General features: G+C 47.1%; 1 protein-coding gene across 5 annotated transcripts in view; it reads left to right on the top strand.

The window, feature by feature from the left end:
* COL26A1 (collagen type XXVI alpha 1 chain) overlaps positions 1-21,669 on the top strand; it is a 175,734-nt gene that overhangs the window by 132,144 nt on the left and 21,921 nt on the right. For all 5 annotated transcript variants that reach the window (XM_030472592.1, XM_030472591.1, XM_030472594.1 and 2 more), the window contains exons 4-8: positions 671-732; positions 12,497-12,650; positions 15,520-15,564; positions 18,717-18,833; positions 19,985-20,137. In XM_030472592.1, coding sequence (XP_030328452.1) covers positions 671-732; positions 12,497-12,650; positions 15,520-15,564; positions 18,717-18,833; positions 19,985-20,137 — 531 coding nt within the window. The remainder of the gene's footprint in view (positions 1-670; positions 733-12,496; positions 12,651-15,519; positions 15,565-18,716; positions 18,834-19,984; positions 20,138-21,669) is intronic.

A 21,669-nucleotide genomic window follows, 5' to 3' on the forward strand; every position in this document is an offset into this window, starting at 1 on the left:
AGACCCCTTTGGTGATTGCTGCCTAACCATTGCTTCTATGCAGCAAAGTGAGATGGAAACCGCTTCATGCTGCAGCTCCGGTCTGCATCAGCCCTGGGGTCTGTCTTGGATTTTGTTGCTGTCACCAAGACAGATGATTTGTTGTGGGAGTGGTAAGAGGGCCTGGGGGCACAGGGATGGAGCAGGACTCTGCAGAGACGGGCATTTTGTGTATTCATCACTTTCCTTCGTATTTGCTCAGGACATAGTGTAGGAGAGGATACAGCACAGAGCTGAATGGAGTAATGGTTGTGCAGCCTCATGTCCTGTGAGGTGGGAGCATGTGCCGCACCAGCTTACACCAGTAGCAGTGTCTCTGTTGGTGACAACAAGTGATGCTGGTTGGCACCATGAAAAGTCTTATAACTAATGTTTTATTTCATCTGCCTTCTACCTGTAAGGAGCTTGGTTCCACACTCTGCCCCACTCGATATCCCTACACAAGGTTCATGTAATGTGGCTGTGGCTGTTTACCTGTGCAGTGGATTTCAATACTTATTTCTGCCCCATAACTGATCTTGAATCCTGTGTGCCTTGGATCACACAGGGGTCAGGGTCTCCAGGCTGAAAGCCATGGATTAAAATACAAAGTCTGTAGGAATTTTACATCGGTTTGTTTTGTTCTTTCTAGAATGCATGAACTGCACAAGACTAGCGGATATGACCGAGAGGCTAAACACGCTCGAGGCCAAGGTAAGGACCTGCCTTTATTCTTCTGTTTGGCAAAAATCTCCACGAGTTGCTGGTGAAAAAGATGGGGAGTTGGCAGCCCTGCAGAGCTCTGGTGTCTGTCCTTCCGTGCACAGCGAGGAACATGCTGTGATGGTGGTTCTGTACCAGGAACCCTTCTGCTGTGCACACAGGCATCGCTCACCTCCAGCCTGGCTCCTTCCACTTCCCATGCAGCTGCATCTCTGCCTCCTTTTTTCTCTCTGGCTGCTCAGCTCAGCTCCTCCTAAATAATGCTCAGAGCTCAGTAATAACATGCCCTGTGTTGCCATTATTCCCATGGCTGTGCTTGCCTGCTACAAGCCCCTCGTGATGGGCTCGCTGGCTCCCGTGCAGTGCTGTGTTTGGGCTGTGCTCACCACTGTCACAAGTGTGCAGCTGCTACTCAACAATAAATAGCTCGTTGCTCTCAACTGGGACATGTTAGCTCAGGTTTTGCTTCAGAAACAGAGGGCAGCTAAAGCTCTATGAAAAATATTTTGCCTTCTTGCTGGTTGATAACATGGGGTTATAAAACAGTGACTGCCCTGGCTTGGGAAAGCAGCAGACTGATTCTTGTCTCTCTCATTAAAAATGCCTTGTAGAAACCTTACCAGTGTAGAATGTAACACAGAGGAGTAAAGGTACATAGATTTTTCTAAGAACAGTTGTTCATTAGCTTGCTTTTCAAGTGCTATCCAGTCCTTTTTTATCCCTCTTCTGAAAGATGGGAGGCTTTCACGCACAGCTTAATGGAGACAAATGTTAAGGGGAGACCTTCACATTGTGGGTTTTTTTCCCGCAAATTGTTTTAATTTCTACCTACTGGGATTCGGATAGACTGTTCCAGTCTACCAACAAAGCAGCTGAGTCAGTCATTCCCCTTTGATCTGTGGTCCGTCCTGTGACAGCCCAATCCTGGCTGTTAGATATAGTGCTTTGGTCCCTTTAAGGCATGTGCTGCTGTTATTATTCATTAACTGATGGTTATCAGTGACAAAAGAATTTGGGGAGAAACTTGGGGTGGGGGTGGTGTAAAGGGGGGATGGTTTTGAGGCCAGTGCATGATATTATGGTAATTTGGGAATTGTCTGTGCTGAAATGGAGTGAGCAATGTTGTCTGGAACTTCCTCAAAGCCTTCGCAGTTATATTTCACTATGGGAAAAGGAAGGGGTGGGGGGACTGAAGTTCTGGGGAGCAGAATTGTTGAAGTGAAAACAACTGTTGTAGTGCAAAGGACAGAGATGAGCTGGATTGTTTTTCCAAGCACTGGGACCTGGCAGGTGGGTGTCCTTTGGCAGTGAGGAGCTGGAGGCGTTTGGAGAGGAGAGGGGCTGGTGACTGACCTCTGCGTGTGCAGTCCCGAATCCAAGGCAGACATGGGACCAGCCTCAGAGAGATGTAGATCAGCCCTCCTATGCTCAGCCTGCAGCCAGCTGTACCTTCCTTTGCTTTCCAGGGTTTTCTATATCTGGCTCATTAGAAAACGATAGCCAAAGAGCGTCCTGACACGAGAACGCCCAAGCTCTGCTGGCTTGCGCTGCTCAGCACTTGTGTCAGGTAATAGAGTGTTTGAGAAGCTGATGGCAACCTCAGCCAGGGCCCTGGTGGGGCTTCATGGAGGAGGGAGGAGGTCCTGCCTGTCCAAATCCCCATGAGAAGTCTTAGCCCAGAGTGAAACTGCGCTGAGGTCAGTTTGGTGGGTTTGTCTTACAGATAGGAAGCTGGTGTAAATTGGGTGACGTTCCCATGACCTGAAAGCAACCTGCTCCCTGGTGTTGGCACCAACTGCTTGTGGGATTTGGGAAGTGCTGCCCACTTACCTTCTCCATGGCATATTGTCTCCTACTCTAACCTAGCACCCTTGTTGTGCAGCAAAGCTCATCAAAGGGTTTACTTTTATGGAGGGGAAGGAGTTATTTCTCTCGTGAGATACTAAAGGCTGCGTCTCTGTAAGGGTGCCTTCTGCAGCCCAGCAGTGTCATTATCAATCTTTTGGCTTCCACTTTGTTTGAAAAGCTGTGGATGCTGTGCAAAAATTGGCTGTAGCAATTAAATGGAGAGTGAAGAAACATCACACAAATGCTGGTGCTGTACACAAGAGAACTACGCTGATTCACCTTTCTTTTTCAGGGTTAAGTTCAGTTTGATCTATGTAGCAGTGACCTCAGTTGTTGTTATTCAATAATAGCCAGCACCATTTAAAAGGTTCTTGCATTTGTTTAGTGTTGTCTGCATTCCTCCTCTGGATTTTGGGGGAAGATCCCTATTTTGCTGGGTGATCTGGATGTGAAGTTGTCTCTCAGTTCTCCAAACTGTCTTCTTGTAATGTCTCAATTCATCACAACAGCCTGAAGCTGTTCAGAGGAAGGCAGGAGTGATTGGATGGGCACACACATCCCTTGCCAGTGTTGGAGACTGATCCCCCCTCTAAATTTGCTGTCTTGTTGTGCAAAGGCAGATGTGGAAGTTCATCCTTCCTATGGGCAGAGACAGATTTTCCTGCCACAGTCCCACTCCTTCTAGAGACAGCTGAAGTTGAGGAGTTTTGCTGCTCCTGCTCTCTTGAATTTCACCCAACATGACCATGGTGAGCTTGGGGAATGGCAGCGGATAAGATCAGCCAGCTCAGTGTACCCAGTCACCTTCAAGCAGGTGAGGCCATTGGCACTCACCATAAGGGCTTTGAGGCACGTGGAGCCTGTGTAGACTTCTTATAAATACTGCAAGGCCCAAGGGTGAGAGCAGATGTGTGGGAAGCTGCCTCTGAAGGCACCTTGGAGCTGGGCAGATAGATGCTGGGTGAGGAGGTTCGCTTTAGTAGAGTAGGTTAGGGACAAGTGAAAAACAATCTCTTCCTCACACCTCTGCAATAGGGACGAGGGGCCAGGAGCCTTTCTTGGTTATGTGTGAGGGTATGTAAAATGCATGTGTGTCTTCCAGTGGCTGTAAAGGGCAAGTTAAAGAAATGTAAACTCACTTGTAGAAGAGGCTACGAGACTGGTTTCTTCTTCTGCACCTCCTCTTCTGCAGGTTTTTGTAGCTGTCCCCCTAAAAATGGGGATCTAACCAGAAACGGTCTCATCTTTCTTATTACAAGGATGAGATGGTTCATCCAACTTGTAAGATCAGTGTCCAAATGAGGTAATAAAAGGAACCCTCTGATTTTTGTAATATGAGAGTTGGATCAGAAAGTGAGAAGCAAGAATAAACACAGAGCAAATGGAATGAAAACTGACTCGTTAGGGACCAGTGCTTTTATAGCCCTTAGGGAGGAGAGACTAAGACATGGCTGAACTGTGCAGCAGGACAAACTCTCCACGTGTCTTACGCTTTCTTTAACACTGCTCTAGGTTGTCCTTGTGGCTGTAGGAGATGTTTCTGCAGGAAAGGAGATGAAGGGAGATGGTTCCATCCTCGTCTCTCCTGTTTCAAGTTACCCTGTCATCTCTCCAGGATGGAGTTGGCCTGTTCTGTTTGCTGGATACCAGCCCCATTTGGGTGCCAGAGATTTGAAAGCTTTGATTGATGGTCTTGAGCTTGAAATCTCCAGGCCATGGGAATCTACATTAGGGAGGATTGTGTTGACCCTGGGGTCAAGGGCAAGAAAGCGTGCAGACCAAAAGAAAACTACCTCCTCCCCAAGCCCCAACATGCCAAACCTTACTTCTTTCTCATGACATCTTACTTGACATTGACATGACTCCAGCACCCGCTGACCCTGCAGGGAGCCTTGTGTTGGGAGGGCAGAATGAACCCTGCTTTCATTTCATGTCAAGGTTTCTCCAAGGCCAGCACAGCCCTTCCCTTCCGAATTTCCTGAGCCTGATGCTGCCCTCCTGCGTCACAGGACTAAGCCCAAACTCCAGGGAAGCTCAGGAGAGCTGCAGTGTCAGGAGAGAGCTGCTGCTGCAGCAGGAAAGCAGGAACCCTCATGGAAATGCCTTCTCATTTTAACAACCTCCACCATCGAGCTACGGGCAGTGCAATATTAATCCCAGCTTTTGGTTGGGGCTTGAGTGCGGCAATTGATCTGAGTTGATATAACCCAGTCTTATCTCTTGACACCACTTTTGAGAAGTTCATGGCATCTTACTTCCAGCTTTAATGCAGGGAGATAGCATTACGTATCTAGTGTCTGATGGATTCATTGTGTGATTGATAAATGACATGCATATTTTTTGCATGAAAACAGCCCTTGTAATGTGATTCTCCACACAGAAGATTCTGAAAGGTTTTAAAGAAAATCTTTGTACTCTGCACACAGTTTGATCAATACATTGCTATTTATATGAAATCACCCCATTTATTTAGGACAGATTACCCCACAGCACCTTCACCCTGTGCCTCTTCATTCTGAAGCACCATGACTTGGAGTTTCAATGTAATCACTGTATGAAATGTTTCTCTATCTCCCCCTTCTTCCAAGCAGCTCCATGGATACTGGCAGCTGTCGAGGATGTTTTATGGGGTTTGTATTTTCTTTCTCTGGTGGATAATAAGATTCCCTGCTGTAGTGGGGAATTATTTGGAAAAGAGAAAATGCTTCATGGTACCGTGACATGGCTGAGAGCTGGGGAGGGAAACCCCCATTGCTTGGCTGAGAGGCTGCTGCTGGTCCCATGGAATGGACATTAGCAGTTGCTTGGCGTTTCAAGGACTTTCACAGGTTTTCCATGTTGTGAATGTGATTGCCACTAGCAGTTACCTGTTGTCTTTCTGTTCTGAACAGGAAGGTGACTTATCCAGTCTCTAAGGTTTCCTAATGACCCTGTGCAGAATCTGCTTCTCCAGCTCCAGTAATGCATTGAGTTTAAGGAGTATTAGGGCTATTTCACAGGTAGCTGTATAATAACTGGTTTCTAGTAGCAATAACAACTTAAGCCCTGTAAAAGTTTTAGTTTAATACTGAGTTTCTGTAGGTCAGTTAATAGAACAAATGTTCCCAAGAGTAAAATGCAACTTCCTACCTGATTTTTGCAAGGGGGAACCATGAACCAATACTGTGTGGGCAAATCAGATTCCGTGTCAGTGTTCATATCTGAACTTTGCATCTGTCTCATTGGCCTGTTTCTAATCAGCAATAATCATGCTGATGATTAGGACACTTGGGGCAGTTTGGGTACTGGCCTTTCTCTCATTTGGGCATGTTTTCAGGATGACAGAGAAAATCCTTGCATTCTCAAACCTAGTAATTTTTGGATATTATTTTTTATCACTGTTGGATTGAAGGAGCAGTCTGTCCCCTAAGACTGTTCCATGTGTTTGGCCAATGCTGTAAATCATTTGCCAGAACCACAAAAAGGCTTCAAAGACCCCTCCTTCTCAGTCCCCTCCTGTGAAGTCTTTTAGTTACAAGTTTGGCGTTTTTAGGTAAAAAGATTTAATATTTTAATAAGATCACTTTGAAAGATTCTCTTTTCCTATTACATGCAACTTAATTTGCCAAGCAAATCCTATGTCTGCATTAGGAACTGCTTCTGGTGTGTTTAATACATGGGGACATCGTTTACAAGCTTTGTTTTTTAAGCAAAATACTTGTCATAGAATCACAGCCGGGTTTGGGTTAGAAGGGACCTTAAAGCTCATCCAGCTCCAACCCCCTGTCACGGGCAGGGACACCTTCCACTAGAGCAGGTTGCTCCAAGCCCCTGTGTCCAACCTGGCCTTGAACACTGCCAGGGATGGGGCAGCCACAGCTTCTCTGGGCACTCTGTGCCAGCGCCTCAGCACCCTCACAGGGAAGAACTTCTGCCTCAGAGCTCATCTCAATCTCCTCTCTGTCAGTTTGAAGCCCAAACGTGCAAACCTCCTCTCGATTCTCAATGACAAATGCTAGTAGAGCTTCATAAGGAAAGAACTGTAGCTTGCACTAAGGTGAGGCAGGAAGGGACCAAGCCCCTTATCTTTTCAGTTGTGCCCCTCTCTTCGTGCAGCTTTTCATTTGGAGTCCAGTGAGAAGGAGAGCACACAAGGCATCTCAGCCTGTTAGAGCTGGCTGGTGTGCATGTCAGCCAGAGCTGGGGGCTCCTCACCTGGTGAGAAGCAGAGAGCTGATCCCAACACCATTGCTGAGAACAGACGTTACTTTGTCCAGACTGAGTTCATCTCAGACTGGCCTGGCTCCATGTCCGTAGCACAGCAACATCCCCAGCAGGTGACAAGCAATAAATTGGGCAGAGAAGAACGATGTGATTTTGATGGTGGAAGGTTATAGCCTCAATGTATTTTTATCAGGTGTTTTAAAATAACGATGGGGAATCTGATTTCACTGTGAGCTGCTTTGGGTACTTCACTCTGCAATGAGCTGTTAGCACAGCATCGAAGGATTGTTGGATCCTTGCCACATCTAGGTTCTTTCCCTGGCTCTAACACTTCGGGATGCTGGGGATGGCACGCTGCAGGGGCTCACAGCAGCAGAGGTAAATCTCCAATGTGTAGCAATATGAGAAGCTCCCCAGGTGCCTCAGGGTGCAGTGACCACTGCCAGCCCTTCCCTCACTGCTGCTCTCGAGCAAAGCCTCCATGGGCTGATGATCTGCTGAACATTGCCTGTGTTTATCTGCACTAGAAGGCTAGCCTGTGCTTTTGTGACTTCTCTGCTCCGACTCCCCTCCAGAAGGTACCTGCTGATGAAACAGGCACTTTTTGCATCATCTATTTCGGACATCCCATAAAACTGTACAAAACCCCAAATACCTTTGCAGAAAGAGCATGAACTGTGCAACCTGTGGACTTGTAGAAGCCTTTGGTCCACATTTCTATCTTCCTTTTGCAATAACTGGTGACATAAACCTTACCTTTTGGTCTAAATTGGGTCACTACAATGAGATCAGCTATTGCTCCCCCCATCATTTATCAGTATAGCCAAAATTCCTCCGTGCACTAATTATCTTGTCCCCTTTGGCCAAACCTCTAAGATGTTGTAAGGATGAAGTCACCCAGGTTCTCTCTGGGCACCCAGTTCATCAGATTTTAGTGGACACTCACTGAATGTATTTTGGCTTTTGAAACCAAGCAATTGCATCTGCGTTGGAGCCTTGGGTTCACAGGTTTCATATTGCTACAAGAGAGATACCGTTCTCCATCAGGTTTTGTAAAACTCCCTGTTTAGCTGTGTCTTGATGAATGATTTAAAAACTTCTGTTTTGCCAAATAATTTGCTATAAAGAAAGATATGTCCAACAAGTTATGCAATTACCATTATTAATCAGCTTGTGTCTTTACAAGATCGAGGGAATCTTATTTTACACTGGAATTTTTAGCTGATGAGCCGGGTTCATGCAGTTTCTTTCCCTCCTCTTTAGAAAAGGATGGAAGGGAGTTAATTCCACCAATGCTTCAAGAGACCAGATATCCCCTGTTTATTAATTAATAATATCCATCTGGATTGTGTCGAATGATTCCCCTTGCATTTCCATGGATTTTTATCCAAAGAAAAAGCTTTCTGAACCCTGTTGTATCAGTTTTGAAATCTTTGGAAGCCTGGCTGTTCTTCCCTTGTTTCTAGCACCTACTAGTTACAGGACATCAGGAATGTGAGCAGAGGACAGATGATGGGAGGAGGCTGTGTTTGTGAAATCTTCTTTTGATGTGTGGGAACAACCAAAATAGGGTTCTTGAAAGCCACTACAAGCCAAAAAAAGTCCTCTGACACTGAACATCTCAAGAAGATGAAAACCTTCCTCCTGTTTCCATCGTCCCTGGCCTGAGCTTTTGATCTGACATAAGAAATGTGGTATGTGTCTGAAGTTCAGAAAGTTTATGCTGGCAAATAGAAAAGGGGGAGGTGGGTTGAGTAAGCTGGGACCGAGCTTCAGGCACATAACACTAATGTCCCTGCTGAGGGCCGTACGCGTGAGCGGGCCCCACAGCGAAGAGCCAGGCTTTGAGCCACGGGAGAAGAGCAAGCGCCAGAGCCTGTACAGAGGTGAGCGCGGCTCTCGGCGGGCCCCGGCCCGAGTTCTGCAGGCAGTGACCTCTGCCGCTGGCGCTGGCCTGCGAGCGCCTTGGCCAGGGCAGTGCATCATCCCTCCCGCCTTCCCTTCGCCTTCACACGCCATCTCCTACCCCGGGCCCGGCTCCCGCTGCGGTGCTGGCAGGAGATGTGGCCCCATTTCAGTTCTTTCCAGCTTTCTGACCCGGTTCAGCTGCGTCTGAGAGGTGGGGTCTGGAAATCAGAGACAAGCCCTCATGCCGGCGGGACCTCTCTTGCCAAAGGCTCCAGTTCAGCATGTCCATTTAGGCTCAGATTTGACTTTTTGCTTCCATATGTGCAAAAAGACAAAAGCCTGAGTGTTTTGCTGAGTTGAGGCCCTCTTTCACCTTGTGCAACACAGCACAGACTGGGGAGGAAAGGTCCCCTTGTCTTCTGCAGTGATCTGCCCTCCAGCTAGTTCTCTGTATGTGCTCTGGTTGCTGGCATGACTGACATTCCCCATGGCATCAAGACATACTTCATTTATCTGGTGGCGTTAGGATGTTTTCTGCCTCCATTCTTCCTGGAGGAATAACTTTTCATTGGAAGTGGTCACAGCAGCAGAGGTGGGCACTGCTTGCAATAGGATCTCCAATCAAAACCACACGTTCTTCTTCACTTGGTGTTATCCCTCTCTCTACGTCAACCTTATTGACTAGAATTTACCAAGACTTTAATACTGAGACTTTAATAAATTGCACATTTTGCTAATTTGCTTCCTGGCCGTGAGCCTCTGTGGGATCATTTTCCAGCAGTTTACTCAGAGGGCTAAAGACTTTTTTTGTTTAATGAAAGTGGGAATTCTCCTCGAGTCCCTTGACTCGGGCAATGGCAGCCTTAAGAAAAACAGAACGTGACAGAAAGTAGATGAATGGCTCCAACGCTATTGCAATAACGTGGAAGGACCCCGTTTGTGCTTTGTGCTGGGCTAGCTTAGGAGAGGACGCTCGTGTTGAAAGAGTTTGAGATTCTGAATGTGACTAAATCCCTTGTGCTTTTCCTTCTTTAGTTTGGCTCTGTGGATCTCACGGATGTGAGAGCTCTCTTCTTTCTACTTTATTTCTTTTGGGCACCTCTTCAGTCCCAATCATAAAAACTAGAATTTCTCAGCAATTTCAAGTCTGGAGACTTCCTGACCTCTATCATTTTGCGCCCAGGGAAAATAAACTTGTTGCTATGGTTTGAGCCTTAATGGCTGCTATGTATATATAGTCCATTTAGAAAAAAGCACACTGGATTATTCTGTGCATGCCTTTAAATCTTTTACAGCCTTTATCAGCAGAGCTCTCATTTAAAACATGTTGTTTTAATGAAAAGGATACCGTTGCCACTGTTTTGTGTTGATTATGTGGTAACACGTTTTTATTATCGCCCATAAAAATGATTTGGAGCTGTTCCACTCCAGATGCAACCTTCAGAGCTGTGCTCGAGCCACTCGCAGCACCCGGGAGGGCCATGGAGCCCTGCGGTTTGCTGCTTTCTGACCATTGCTGCTATGGATTTAATATCACCTCTTCCCACAGCACTGCTGGGCTGCAGCAAAATACTGTCCAGGACAGCCCTCGTCGGTCCCTTCCTCACAGCAGGAGCATCCTAACCCTGCTCTGGCTGTAGCCCCTCTAATTTGCCACCTCCAGGATTAGTTTCACCTTCTTTGCTGAATACACTTTGGCAACATCCATATATTCTGCTGGGGAAGTAAGAGGATAATATAACAGTGTAAAGCAATTCAGAAAAGGTCTTCTTCAATGCACACTTGAGTCCCATGTCAATGGGAATTAAGCGCTATTATGGTAAGGTAGATGCTTAAGTGTTTGTTGAATTGATGGCTTATTCCTTGGAAGTCTGTCAAATAAATCATTGGGTAGAAGCACAGAAGTGCAAGAGCCAGACTGACCCCATTCCTTCCTTGCCTGGCGTCAGAGAAGCCCGTTGAATAAAAGCATTGTGACCTGATTCCTTTTTCCTTTCTTATTACTCCAAAAGCAAAGCTCTGGATCCATCAATAAAGATCCTTGCAATAAAGGAAGAACTCTGCTTGTTTGCAACAGCTGAGGTTCAGTTCCCTCACACTTAACCCAGCTCCCAGTTTAATTAGTTTCTGATTCACCCCTGTCAGGCCAGTACATTCTGCAGGAAGTTCATCATTTCTGGCGCTGCTGCAGTCCTGGCTCTCAACATCTCTTGTAATAAATAAGTGATAAACCTTGTAATAATTGCAAGTTAAAAAACAAACAAGCAGAGCCAAGTCACTCTCGTTTATAATTGCAGTGTGACTTCATTATGTAAAGACAACACAGCATGTAAAAGCTGAAACTTCTAGGGATTTAGTGGAAAGTTTGAGCCACATTCTCTTTTATTTCCCTTATCCCTAAATCAGTATTTGCTTAGGTGGTTTCCAAACAGGAAGAGACAGTGCTGTAACAAACCACAGTGCTGCACTCCTCAATTTTCCCCCCTGGAGCTTTGTGCTTAGAAAGCAGATTTTGGTGGAGATGCTGGATGCTTGGATCAAAACTCTTGTTCTGGAAACCTCAGCCCTGCTCCTGCCTGATGGGCATCCTGCATCCCTCCTGAGCAAGCAGCTTTGCCAGGGATTGATCCAGCTGCCAGGTGAGTGGCAGGGTCGCTGCTGCTTCCCAGGCATGGCTCATGCCACTGGCATAGTGGGTGCTGCCCTTGGTCTTTTTGGCTCCTGTCTAGCAACTGGGGTAAAATCCATGTGCAGCTGAGCACGTGGGCTTGGCATTCCATCAGTGCTCCTGATGGGTTAGGCTTTTTTGAAAGAAATCTGTGGACCACTTTGTTTTGCAGCCCTTGCTTAGTGGCTGGGAAGTCTGGGAGATGAAATATTTCAATTAAAATAGAAAGTATCTCCTTTTTTTCAGTCCTAATTTTGTGAGAACTTTAGTCAGAAATGTTGTGTGTGAAGTGCAGTGAGCATTCCCCTGGCCTTCACTTCTCCAGCCCTCTGCTTCTTGTGGGCATTTAGGTTTTTCGCAGCCATGTTAAAGACTAACCTCCAGTTTCATACAAGCCTCCAGTGCCCAGGGGAGAGCAGCCTGATGGCCAGCAGTAAATGTAAGGTGACGGGGTTACTTTGCCAAGGAGCTTAGGTTGAAAATGGCCCAGATAGGGGGATGCACACTGGGATGTGGATTTATTTGAAGGTAGTGTGCTTACAAAGTATAGAAACCATTGTGAGGTTTAATAATATCCTATTACATCTAAGTAGAGCTGTTTGAGGAAATTAGCTGCCTTTTTTTTGTTTGATCCAAAATGAAAGCACCCAAGCTCTTGAAAAGCTTCATATTCTCCATCATCTTTAATTTGGGCAGCATTTGTGCTTTGACTTCCAACCAGTACTTGTTCTGAGGTACCTGGATATTCAGGGCACAGCCCTTCACCTTGCACCAGCTCCCAGCAGTTTATGACTCTGGATTTGAGCACATAACCCAGCAGTGAAGTGCTGTGTCCCCTAACAACAGAGAGACAGTTCCACATGAGGCTGAATCTGGAAGCACTGAAGCCCTTTCCAAGGAGGGGTGTGTGTGGGATCCTCTTGCAGCTTAACATAGTGGCTTCCTACACTGATTACTGCCACTTTCCAGGAAACCAGTAAAATTTTAACACCAGAACCCTGTGGTCCATGATGCAGTTACTCACAGCTCCAGCTGGCAAGGGGAGGAGTTTCAAGACCTCTTCAGGAGTAAGACCCTGTATGAAGCCATCCCACTGACCTTATTTGCCTTCCTATGTCCCCTGTGTAGATCCTCTTGCTCGAGGCTGCAGAGCGAAGCCCACAGTTAGAAAACAACCTGCCCATCACTGGGACGACAGCCACGTGGTACGATGATTTGCTACCAGATGCCTTTCCCCTGCTGAATCCTGGGACTGTCCTGAGAAAAACAGTGGGATCGGTTGGTAAGCCTGACCTGCTCTTCACCACATCACCCACCCCACGTCCATGATTCCTGCAGGGTAACTAAAAGGAGGCCATGTCAGTCTGCTGTAGTATTGGAAGCTGCAGGGAAGAGGAGTTAGAGGGAAGCATTGGCAGCCCCTTCCCTCTGCACTGTTACAGAGTCACAGACTGGTTTGGATTGGAAGGGACCTTAAAGCTCATCCAGTTCCACCCCTTGTTGCCTTTGTCTCTCCCTCTCTACCAAGCTGTGAACACAGAGGCAGTTGCACACCAACACTTATGTGGACTCGTGGACAAGGGAGGAATTCAATCCCCTCTGATCCCACCTTGAATCATCCTTTTAGCTGCAGCAAGCTGGATGTGGTGTCCTCAGGGCCCCTTCCCACTGCCCCTGCAGGAGTAAGGATCACCTCTTCCCAAGGAGAGGGCCTTTGGGCTTTTCTGTCTGTGTCTCTGCCCCTTCTTGAGTTAAGGCAGCAACAGAGTTTCTGGAAAAAAGCAGCTAAGCTCAGAAACTAACATGTTAAGTTCCATTTTGCCAACCTTAACAGCCTGTTGCTAACCTCAGTTTCTGTTGGCACAAGCATCTACTGAGAGCTGAATTCTGGTCTCCAAATAGTCAGATTTCTGGTAACCTCAGTAGGGCCACTGTGCCTGCCTGTGTGTTTCAGTGTACATGTTCTGAAGTCCAAAGACTGTGGATTTTGAGGTCTGGATAGACCGAAACATTCCTGAGCAAACTCCAGAGAGCCATCAGGATCACAGGGGAGGATTTATAGTCACCTTCTGAGCACCAAATGCAGCGCGTCCCTGTCTGGGAGCGGTGTGGGGAGGCAGAGCACTGGGGTGTGGGGGTAATTCTTGCTTTTATTAGCACAAGAAACTTTCCCATGAATAGCAGCATCACTTGCAGTCTGCATTCTAGTTTTCACATTTGCCATAAACACAATGGGCTGTTTTATGATCCCTCTTGTGGCATGACAAAAAAATACACTTAGAAGAAAATCTCCCTCTGAGCCCACTTGGCTAGACAGATCCCCACGCATCGAATTTCCTTGACCTTGGCATTCTCATTGCAAGATCCCTGCTCTCTGCTTCCAAAGCCCTGTCTGTCAGTTGCTGTGCTTGCTCCCAGAGCAGTTCTTTAGCAATTTATCCTCTATAGGGCCTACTTTGCTTTTTTCTTCCCTTTCTCAGTCTGAGCAGTTTATTATGGCAGCCCTTCATGACTGCAGCAGACTTGGAGCAACCAACATAGACCAGATGTGGTCCATGTTTATAATTTGACAGGATGCCACAACATGGAGGGAGGTTCACTAACAATATGTTCTGCAAAGTATTTTCAGAACCACAGTGGTGGCTGCCAGGAGCTGAATTAAAGCAGTTTCCCCAGTGTCCATTATATGCTCATTCTGCCTTCTCCATGTCATTTATTTTTGCTGTCGCAGTATCTCTGCACCTGCACTTCATTGTACTGAAGTGAGTTCAGCAAAGCACTGATGACTCTGTCCCACTGAAAGCCCTCTCCTCTCAGAGGCTCTGTACACATCATACTCTCCTCCTGCTCAGCAAGGAGCAGTGAATGCCACTCACCCAGGCTTTTGGCAGTGCTGCAGAACAGAAGAGACCTCCTGTGGCACTTACATCAGGCTGACTCCATGGTCCACTATCAGCACCCTCCATCCCTGCAGTAAATCTAGGAGGTGATCCCCTCCAGAAAGCAGGGGATCAAGACGCTGTACATGAGCGTCCTGTCAGCCAGACTTCCAGGCTGTGCCCGTGCTGACAGGTGTAGTCCTTGCTCACTGTTACCCTTTATTTTTCTAGCCTTGATTTATTTAACCTAGTGTGGGATAACAATTCTAGTGTAATAACTGGTGATCAGGAATGCACTGGACCGTTTCAAGTCAGAACAGTGTCTTTCAGTAATTAGAAGTAATCAATTAAGTTGCTTATTGACATGATTGCCTGGTGCAGCCCCTAACTAAGCTCTGTGGGCTTCAAATGCTTGCTTTGCTAAGGAGCTATGGGGATGTTGAATGGATTGGGGTCCACATTTGGCTTCTTTCCCTCCTCACACCAGTTTGTATCTACAGCCAAAAAAACGTACTGTGGGTTTTGGTGACACGTAGGGAATTCCACACAGTTGGTTTAGGATGGTGGGGGCTGCCCGTTTTGCATCATTTCAACACTGTGCTGGGACATGTTGCTCAAAGCTGGTCCCAGGTTCACTTACCAAGGTTGCAGATCTCACATCTTTCACCAAGTTGATATTAGAGTAGGTGGAAATCGAACCGGAGTGTCCTGTGTGATTTGGGGCTGTGGAAAGCTAAAACTTAGTCCCTCCCATCCCCTTCCCAGAGGTTTGTTGTGAAGTATCATTTACTTTGCCCTGCTGCTAGTTTTTCAGCCAAAGCAAATCCAAATCCTAGCTTGTGTACCCAGAGTTCCTCAGCTGGAGGAGATAAGAGCAGAATGTTGGTGCCTAACACAAAGATGGGTGATATGGACTTAGATGCTTTGAATGGCAGGAGTGTTTCTGGATGACCTTACAGCTCTGGGTTGGCTGTTGCCTCTCCAGGCTGAGCTCCAGGAAAACTTGCTACTGTTTATTAGGACAGTTATTTCTTCTGTGAATGACAGGGCTGAGAGTAGACAATCATTTAAAAGCAATCAGAGCTGTTGAGACAGCTGCACTGCTGGGCTTTCTGACCAGCTTGTTAATCAACAGGATATATTCTACTGAGTATTAAGAAAATGTATGTATATACATACTGTGGCTGAGCCAGTTGGCAGTGAGAGAACTAATTTTTCATCTCTGTTTGTTTTGTTTGTTGTTTCTTTTTTCACCCTGATCTTTTTAACTAGAGCCTAAAGGACACAGAGGTGCACAGGAGCAGCTAATACCACAGGGTGAGTAAATGGGTTCTGCTGTTTCACCTTTCAAAACACAAAACGTTGTTATGCCCAGTCCTATACATGATACGTTCCAAAAAACAGAGAGATCCTGTGGCCAGGGGTCCTCCGTGATTTGGAACCTCATGGATACAGAGGGGCTGGGTTTATTCTTTGGGATTTATCTGCTTATGGGTTGCTCTGGTTGGAAGGGGTGAAATGCCAGCTTGAGCATCTTGGAGACGTGGAGTTCCCGCAGCACACAGGGGATGGGAAGTGCTGCCTGGTGAGGGGCAGTTCACTGGAGGGCACATGGCAAGAGCGAGCAGGGCATGTGCTGAGTGATGGGAGATAACACCACTGTTGTTATCATGCTGGTATTGTCTGCCAGGGGCACCGAGAGCTGCTGGTGATGGTCAGGGCATCATTTTGCCAGGCTCCACAGAAACAGAGAATACCCTGCTCCTGTACAGGGAAAACCCTGGGGAAGGAAAGGGAACAGATGGTGTGTTGCAGGTTAATGACAGAACCAGGAAGAAAATCCAGGTCTCTGCATGTCGGATTTGGTCTCCAGCAGCAGAATACTGGCCCTCTACCTTTTGGGGTTTATTTATTTTTCCTGTGGCCTTTTGTTTCATATTTTTGGAGGGTAAATACTTGCCATGGGCTTCAGCTCTCTGAGAGCGATGCCAATGCAGCAGAGCTGATCTACGGCAGCTGAAGATTTGGCCTATTCATTTCCCTCCCCCCTTTCCCCTGAATCCTGTCTTTCTTCTTCTTTTTGCACTTGTCTCTTTGATGCTGGTAACACCATTTGTCACCAGTCTGAGCATTTGCCTGACACATTACTCAGTGCTGCTTCTCCCAGCCTTTCCTTGAGCGCTTTCCACCTTCAGGGGAGTAAGTGCCAGTTTCTTTAAAGCTCCGCTGCAGCAGCGTGATTGAGGATGCTGGCTGCAAGTGATTGCTCGTGGTCTGCAGAAGTGCAGAGCATTGAGTTACAAGGCTTGAACTGAAGGATTGGGGCTGATTTATACAAGCGAGGAGATGTTTTGACTCACACCCAGCAGGACGGTGTGTGGTGCTTGCAGAACAGTGTTTCTGCTGTTCTTCCCTCCGTGCTGGAAAGGATTTGCCGCAATAAAGTTTCAGGTGTGTTGGAAGGGGGTTGAAGGGGGGAGAAGCTGTTTGCAATGCTGTGACCAAATGCTCTTGCTCTCTGAAATGGGCTCCTGGTCACCTGCCTGAGCTTGCCAAATGCAGCATCCACTGTCAGGTGAGATCCATTATAGGAGCCCCTCTATTCACAGGAAAGTCTGCAGTTTGTGTCCTGTGGATAAGCAAATTGATCCAAATTAAAACCTTACTTTACTTCCTTGTTCAGTACCCAGATCACATCTTTAGTGAGGACTCAAGGAAACAAAGGTACAGACACACGCTTCCACACAAAGCCTTTGGAAAGTTTCATTTCTTCAGTCTGCCCAGTTCCACCACGGGTTAGAGATGGACGGATTTCATTTTTGTAAGAAAAAATAATTTGGACATCTCTCCAGAATAGCAAAAAAAAAAAAAGGAGAGAAGGGGAATCTTTCAGGGGCATCTGATACTGGGGGGTTATTGCTTTGTTCTGAGAAATGCAGAGTTTGGATGGATGTCTGGGGGGGTCAGGGTTTTGTGCCCAGGTGGATTGTCCCACACCTAGAGTGGGACTGGATCCAAATGTGGGAGTTGCAAATCCTGTGAGCCTTGGTTTTTGTTATGTCACCCTGGTCCCTTTGGTACCAGCTGTAAAGGGGTCAGTTGACCTTCTCTTCCTCTGTTCCCATCCATTCTTTACCTCCTACATGCAGCAGGTTCTCCTGGTGCTGTGCTTGGAGGGTCCAGAACCTCTTCTGATACCAGGGAAGGGGAAGGACATAGCTTAAGAGTTTATCAAAACTTAACTTGCGCTCTGTTGGGTTATGGTCACGTGTGATGTACAGACTCAAACTGGAAACCTGAGTGCACTGAACTCTAGACTCGGCCAGATTTCCCTCTGGCTTTGTAGCTTACATCTGCCCCTGCTCTCAAATACTCAAAGCCCGTTGGTAGCCCAGAAACCAGGAACCTCTGACTCTTTTGGCTCTGACAGTATATATATAATGCCTTTATTATAACCATTAACCACTTAATCTGAGTAGACAGGCTAACTCACCCACCTCTCCAAGGTATTAAAGGCTTCCCTAATGTTTGCACAGTGTTTAAGTGTATCTTTCCAAAGCAGCTACTACTTTTGTGAGCCAAAGACTCACAGTGGTTTTCTGAAAAACACTCTCCAAATTGCCAAGTGGTGTTATTATTTTGCTGGTCTAAAAAAGCAACATGAAGATTTTATTTAATGTCATTAGAAATAGTTACTTTTCTATTACAAGCACTGCCTGCACCTTACTGGGGGACTGAGTGGACTTGCCAAGAAGCATCCTGCTGGGCTGTAATTATTGTTATTGGTACTTCCAGATGGGGCTGCTCAGCGCCCTATTCTTTGATATAAATTAGTAACATCTACTTAGTTTGATGGTGTGGGTGCATTAATGTCAGCGTGGAATGAAAAACGCTTGTGCACAGCATGGTGCACTTGTTAGATGAATGAAAACAGCAGAAAACAGGGAAACATCTTTGATGCGGAATCTCTGGGTGGTTTGTATGGATCAGCCGGAGCGAGGGGGAGACAGGGTTTGGTTTGCTTTTGCAAAGATGTTTTGTGTATTCTACTACATCGGCACTACTGTGGAGCTGACACGTGTGGCTGGAGGAAGCTCACAAGGGGGTGCTTGAGGGACCAGCCAGACCCTGCCCAGAGCCATCCTGACCTTGGGAAGGGGACAGTGTGGCTCAGTTTAGCTTTGACTAGCCCATCTCAGCTGGAGGTGCACATCCTGCTGCCTGTTTGGGGTGGGCCTTGTATGTGGGGACCTGCTTGTTTCATTAAAGACTGGAGGAAGAGCAAGATCCAGCCTGGCCCTTCTACTCTACATACCAGCCAGCTCTTGCCACCAGCACCATCCTGTCTGTGCAAAGCTGCATTTCTCCTCCTTGAATGTTCGAGTCTGTCTGGTTTTGAGGTTGCTGAAGACCTTCTGACCTCAGCAGTGTCCTAACCTCCAACTAATTTCCTTTCTGAATGCTTTCAGGGCTGCCGGGACAGGTTGGTCCTCCAGGCCCAGTTGGACCAACTGGTCTTCCAGGACCACCAGGACCAAAAGGAGAGAAGGGACAACCCGGTGAGAGGGGCCCAGCGGGGCCACCAGGTAAGTCCCGGAGGAGGGGGCAGTGCTGCTGTGATGGGAGATGTTTCACTTTATACACATTATCTGTGACAACAGATACACATAGACGGACACACAAGATGTTGAGCATGTCCAGTTGGTACTGAATCCATTCCAGGGGGTCCCCTGGGTACTGAAATCAACCAGCAGCTCTCAGAGTGGGCAACCACCTGCACGAGCAATGACAGTCCCTGGGATTTCCTGTGGAGCTGGAGAGAGCTTGTCCCAGAAAGCTGCATGGATCATGTTTCCCCATAAAAACCCGTCTCTGATCTGTCAGCCGTTGGAGAAGAGCGTTCCCTGTTTAACCCTCTCACTGTGTGCCTGTTTTAACTCCCTTTTTCTCCACTATTTGTGTCAAGCTGTCAGATGCCAGGATGTCAAACTAATGATGCTTTTGTATGTTAAGGGAAAAGGTTACAAGGCCAAGCCGGGAGACTTCCTTCATCCCCAGAATGTTCCTAAACTTTTTGCTGAAAGTGATACTACACAATAGGTGTCAGAGCTCAGGCTCTGGGCTTTCTGTGTGTCTGAAAGGCTGTGTCTTGTACATCTGAGCTCAGGAAAGATCTGAAACTTGGAGCGTGCCTTCAATGCGAGCGCGGCCCTGCGCGCTTTTTGGTGTCTTCTGGCAACCTGTCAATGGCTAAAGTCTGGCCAAGGATGTGTCTGCCTTTTGGTTTCTCAGTTTGCAGCAAGAGCCTTCCAGCCCCACAGGAAGCAGAACCGGTCTGCTGCTGGGCTGACTGGGTTTCCATTGTTCTCCCTGTGCTTTCCTGGCAGTGAGGTGACATACAGGTGTACTGGAGGCGAAGGAAAGAGCGGCGCTTGATTTCACTCCTCACTGCCTGTAGCTTCTTGCTCAGCCTAAGGGAGGGGGGAGATTCTACCCTTTCAGAAGTTAAGCTTTGCAGCACCTTTGAGCCAAGTAAGGCTAATCTGCTTTGCAGAGGAAGATGCTAAAGGCAAGTAATGGAAAATTGGGAAGCTGTTCCTGTTTCCCCCCACATCCCCTAACTCCCACAGTTACAGTTCAGGACAGAAATCCTTTGTCTTCTTACTGCCTTTTTACGTGGTAGCATCATTAGCACATTTCAAAATGTACTAACACATCCTCTCCTGCCTCTGCACAGGGCTGTTGGGACCTCAAGGACCAAGAGGACTTCCAGGAGAAACCGGGATTCCAGGTCCCCCAGGTCCTCCAGGGCCACCAGCCACCCCAAGCCTCCCTCTTACCTTCCAACAAGGGGTTCTCTACTCGCTCCAGCCCACAGCTGAAAAAGAAAGTAAGTTTCCTCCTCAGCTTCCCTTTTTTCCCGGTACACCAGCAGAGGGGGCAGGCACGGAGCAGCTCAGCTCTTATTCCCACCTTCCTGCCACGCTCTGCCAGGGCCTTCGACAATCTCCCACCATGGTGTGGGACTCTTGGAAGTTCCTGTTCAAGATGAAACATGTAAGACTTACTTAGAAGCTAGAGGGATTCACCTCTCCAAAATGAGGAACTAAGTCACTGCTCTTCTAAAACCAGTTCCCTGTGCCTGGTTTTCTGGGTTCATCATAGCTTCGAGAAGGTAACTTGGTGTCCTTTAAGCTTCCGTCATGAGTAGCTGCTGTGCAGAGGGTCTCTAGTGAACTGACAGCTCAGGTAGCATCACATTAGACACAAATGGGTAGAGAATTATAACAGTCTGGCCAGTTAGGTGCTGGTGCAGTGAAACTGCAGTTTCTTTGCCCCCACAGATGTGTCTTCCAGCTGCATTTCTGGTGCATCAACGTTATCCCACATCACACAAACCACAGAGTTACAGACTCGAAAGCCCTTGAAAGATGGTGATGTATTGCTTCCCTGTCACTGGAGGGTCACGGTTTCTTTGAGCCTATGGGGATTTAATAATATATTTATTTAGCTTGTGTTGTGCATGGCAGGAAAAGGCTTTCTAGAAGAGGCACATTGTGCGCTTTTATCTGAGTACTCTCAGATTTGGGCTTGATTCTTCTGATCCAGTCTTGTGTGTCTGGGATCTAAGAATGGTAAAGCAGAGCTCAGCTGTGTCTCCACTTGGCTTGTAAACTCTGGAGCCCCAGCTCAGTGGGTCTCCCATCCCCACTACCCCAGACTTCAGCTGGGCCTCTTCCCCAGCAATTCTGCTCACGTCCAGCTTCAAAGCTCAGCTGTATTAGTAACAGCCAAGGATTAGTAAGTCTCCCTGTGTCTGACAGTTTTCTAGAGCTCTCCTTTCCCTTCCTCCCACTCCACTTTCCAGGCTCCTTTTCCCAAAAGTGAACAGATGTATTTTTAATTTGGGAAGAATTTTAACAGCTCCATTTCACATTCAGTTACTGGGGGCAGGATGAAATGAATTGTGGTTCAGTTCAGATTGTAACAAAATGTAGATTGATCTGCTGTGTTCATGCCTTGTGATAAGGAAGTGTTGCATTACGGTCACCTCACTGCCTTACAAGATCGCACCAAATGGTGCCATTCTGCATCCCACCTTTAATTCCAAAGGATCCATAAGGATGGTTTGGGTATTGATGCTGCCCTCTCCCTCCAACCACCCTTTAAATTAAACTCCTTCTTGCAAAATAGTGGATAAATTAAAGTGTAAAAGGCATTGATCACCAACTGATGTGTGAGAAGGATCAACTCTGTATTATCCCAAAATGGGAAGTGGATAAATGAGTGGATAAATATGTGTATTAACTCTGCCAGCACTGGGCAGCAACAGGCTCCCACATGGACCTGAGGACAGTGAGTAAATGGTGACTGTTCCATCCCTGGGCAGCCCTGTACTTCCCCTCCATAGCTGTGGTGGAT

Source organism: Strigops habroptila (genome assembly GCF_004027225.2).
Source record: "Strigops habroptila isolate Jane chromosome 13 unlocalized genomic scaffold, bStrHab1.2.pri S16, whole genome shotgun sequence".
In the NCBI taxonomy this organism is placed as follows: Eukaryota; Metazoa; Chordata; class Aves; order Psittaciformes; family Psittacidae; genus Strigops; species Strigops habroptila.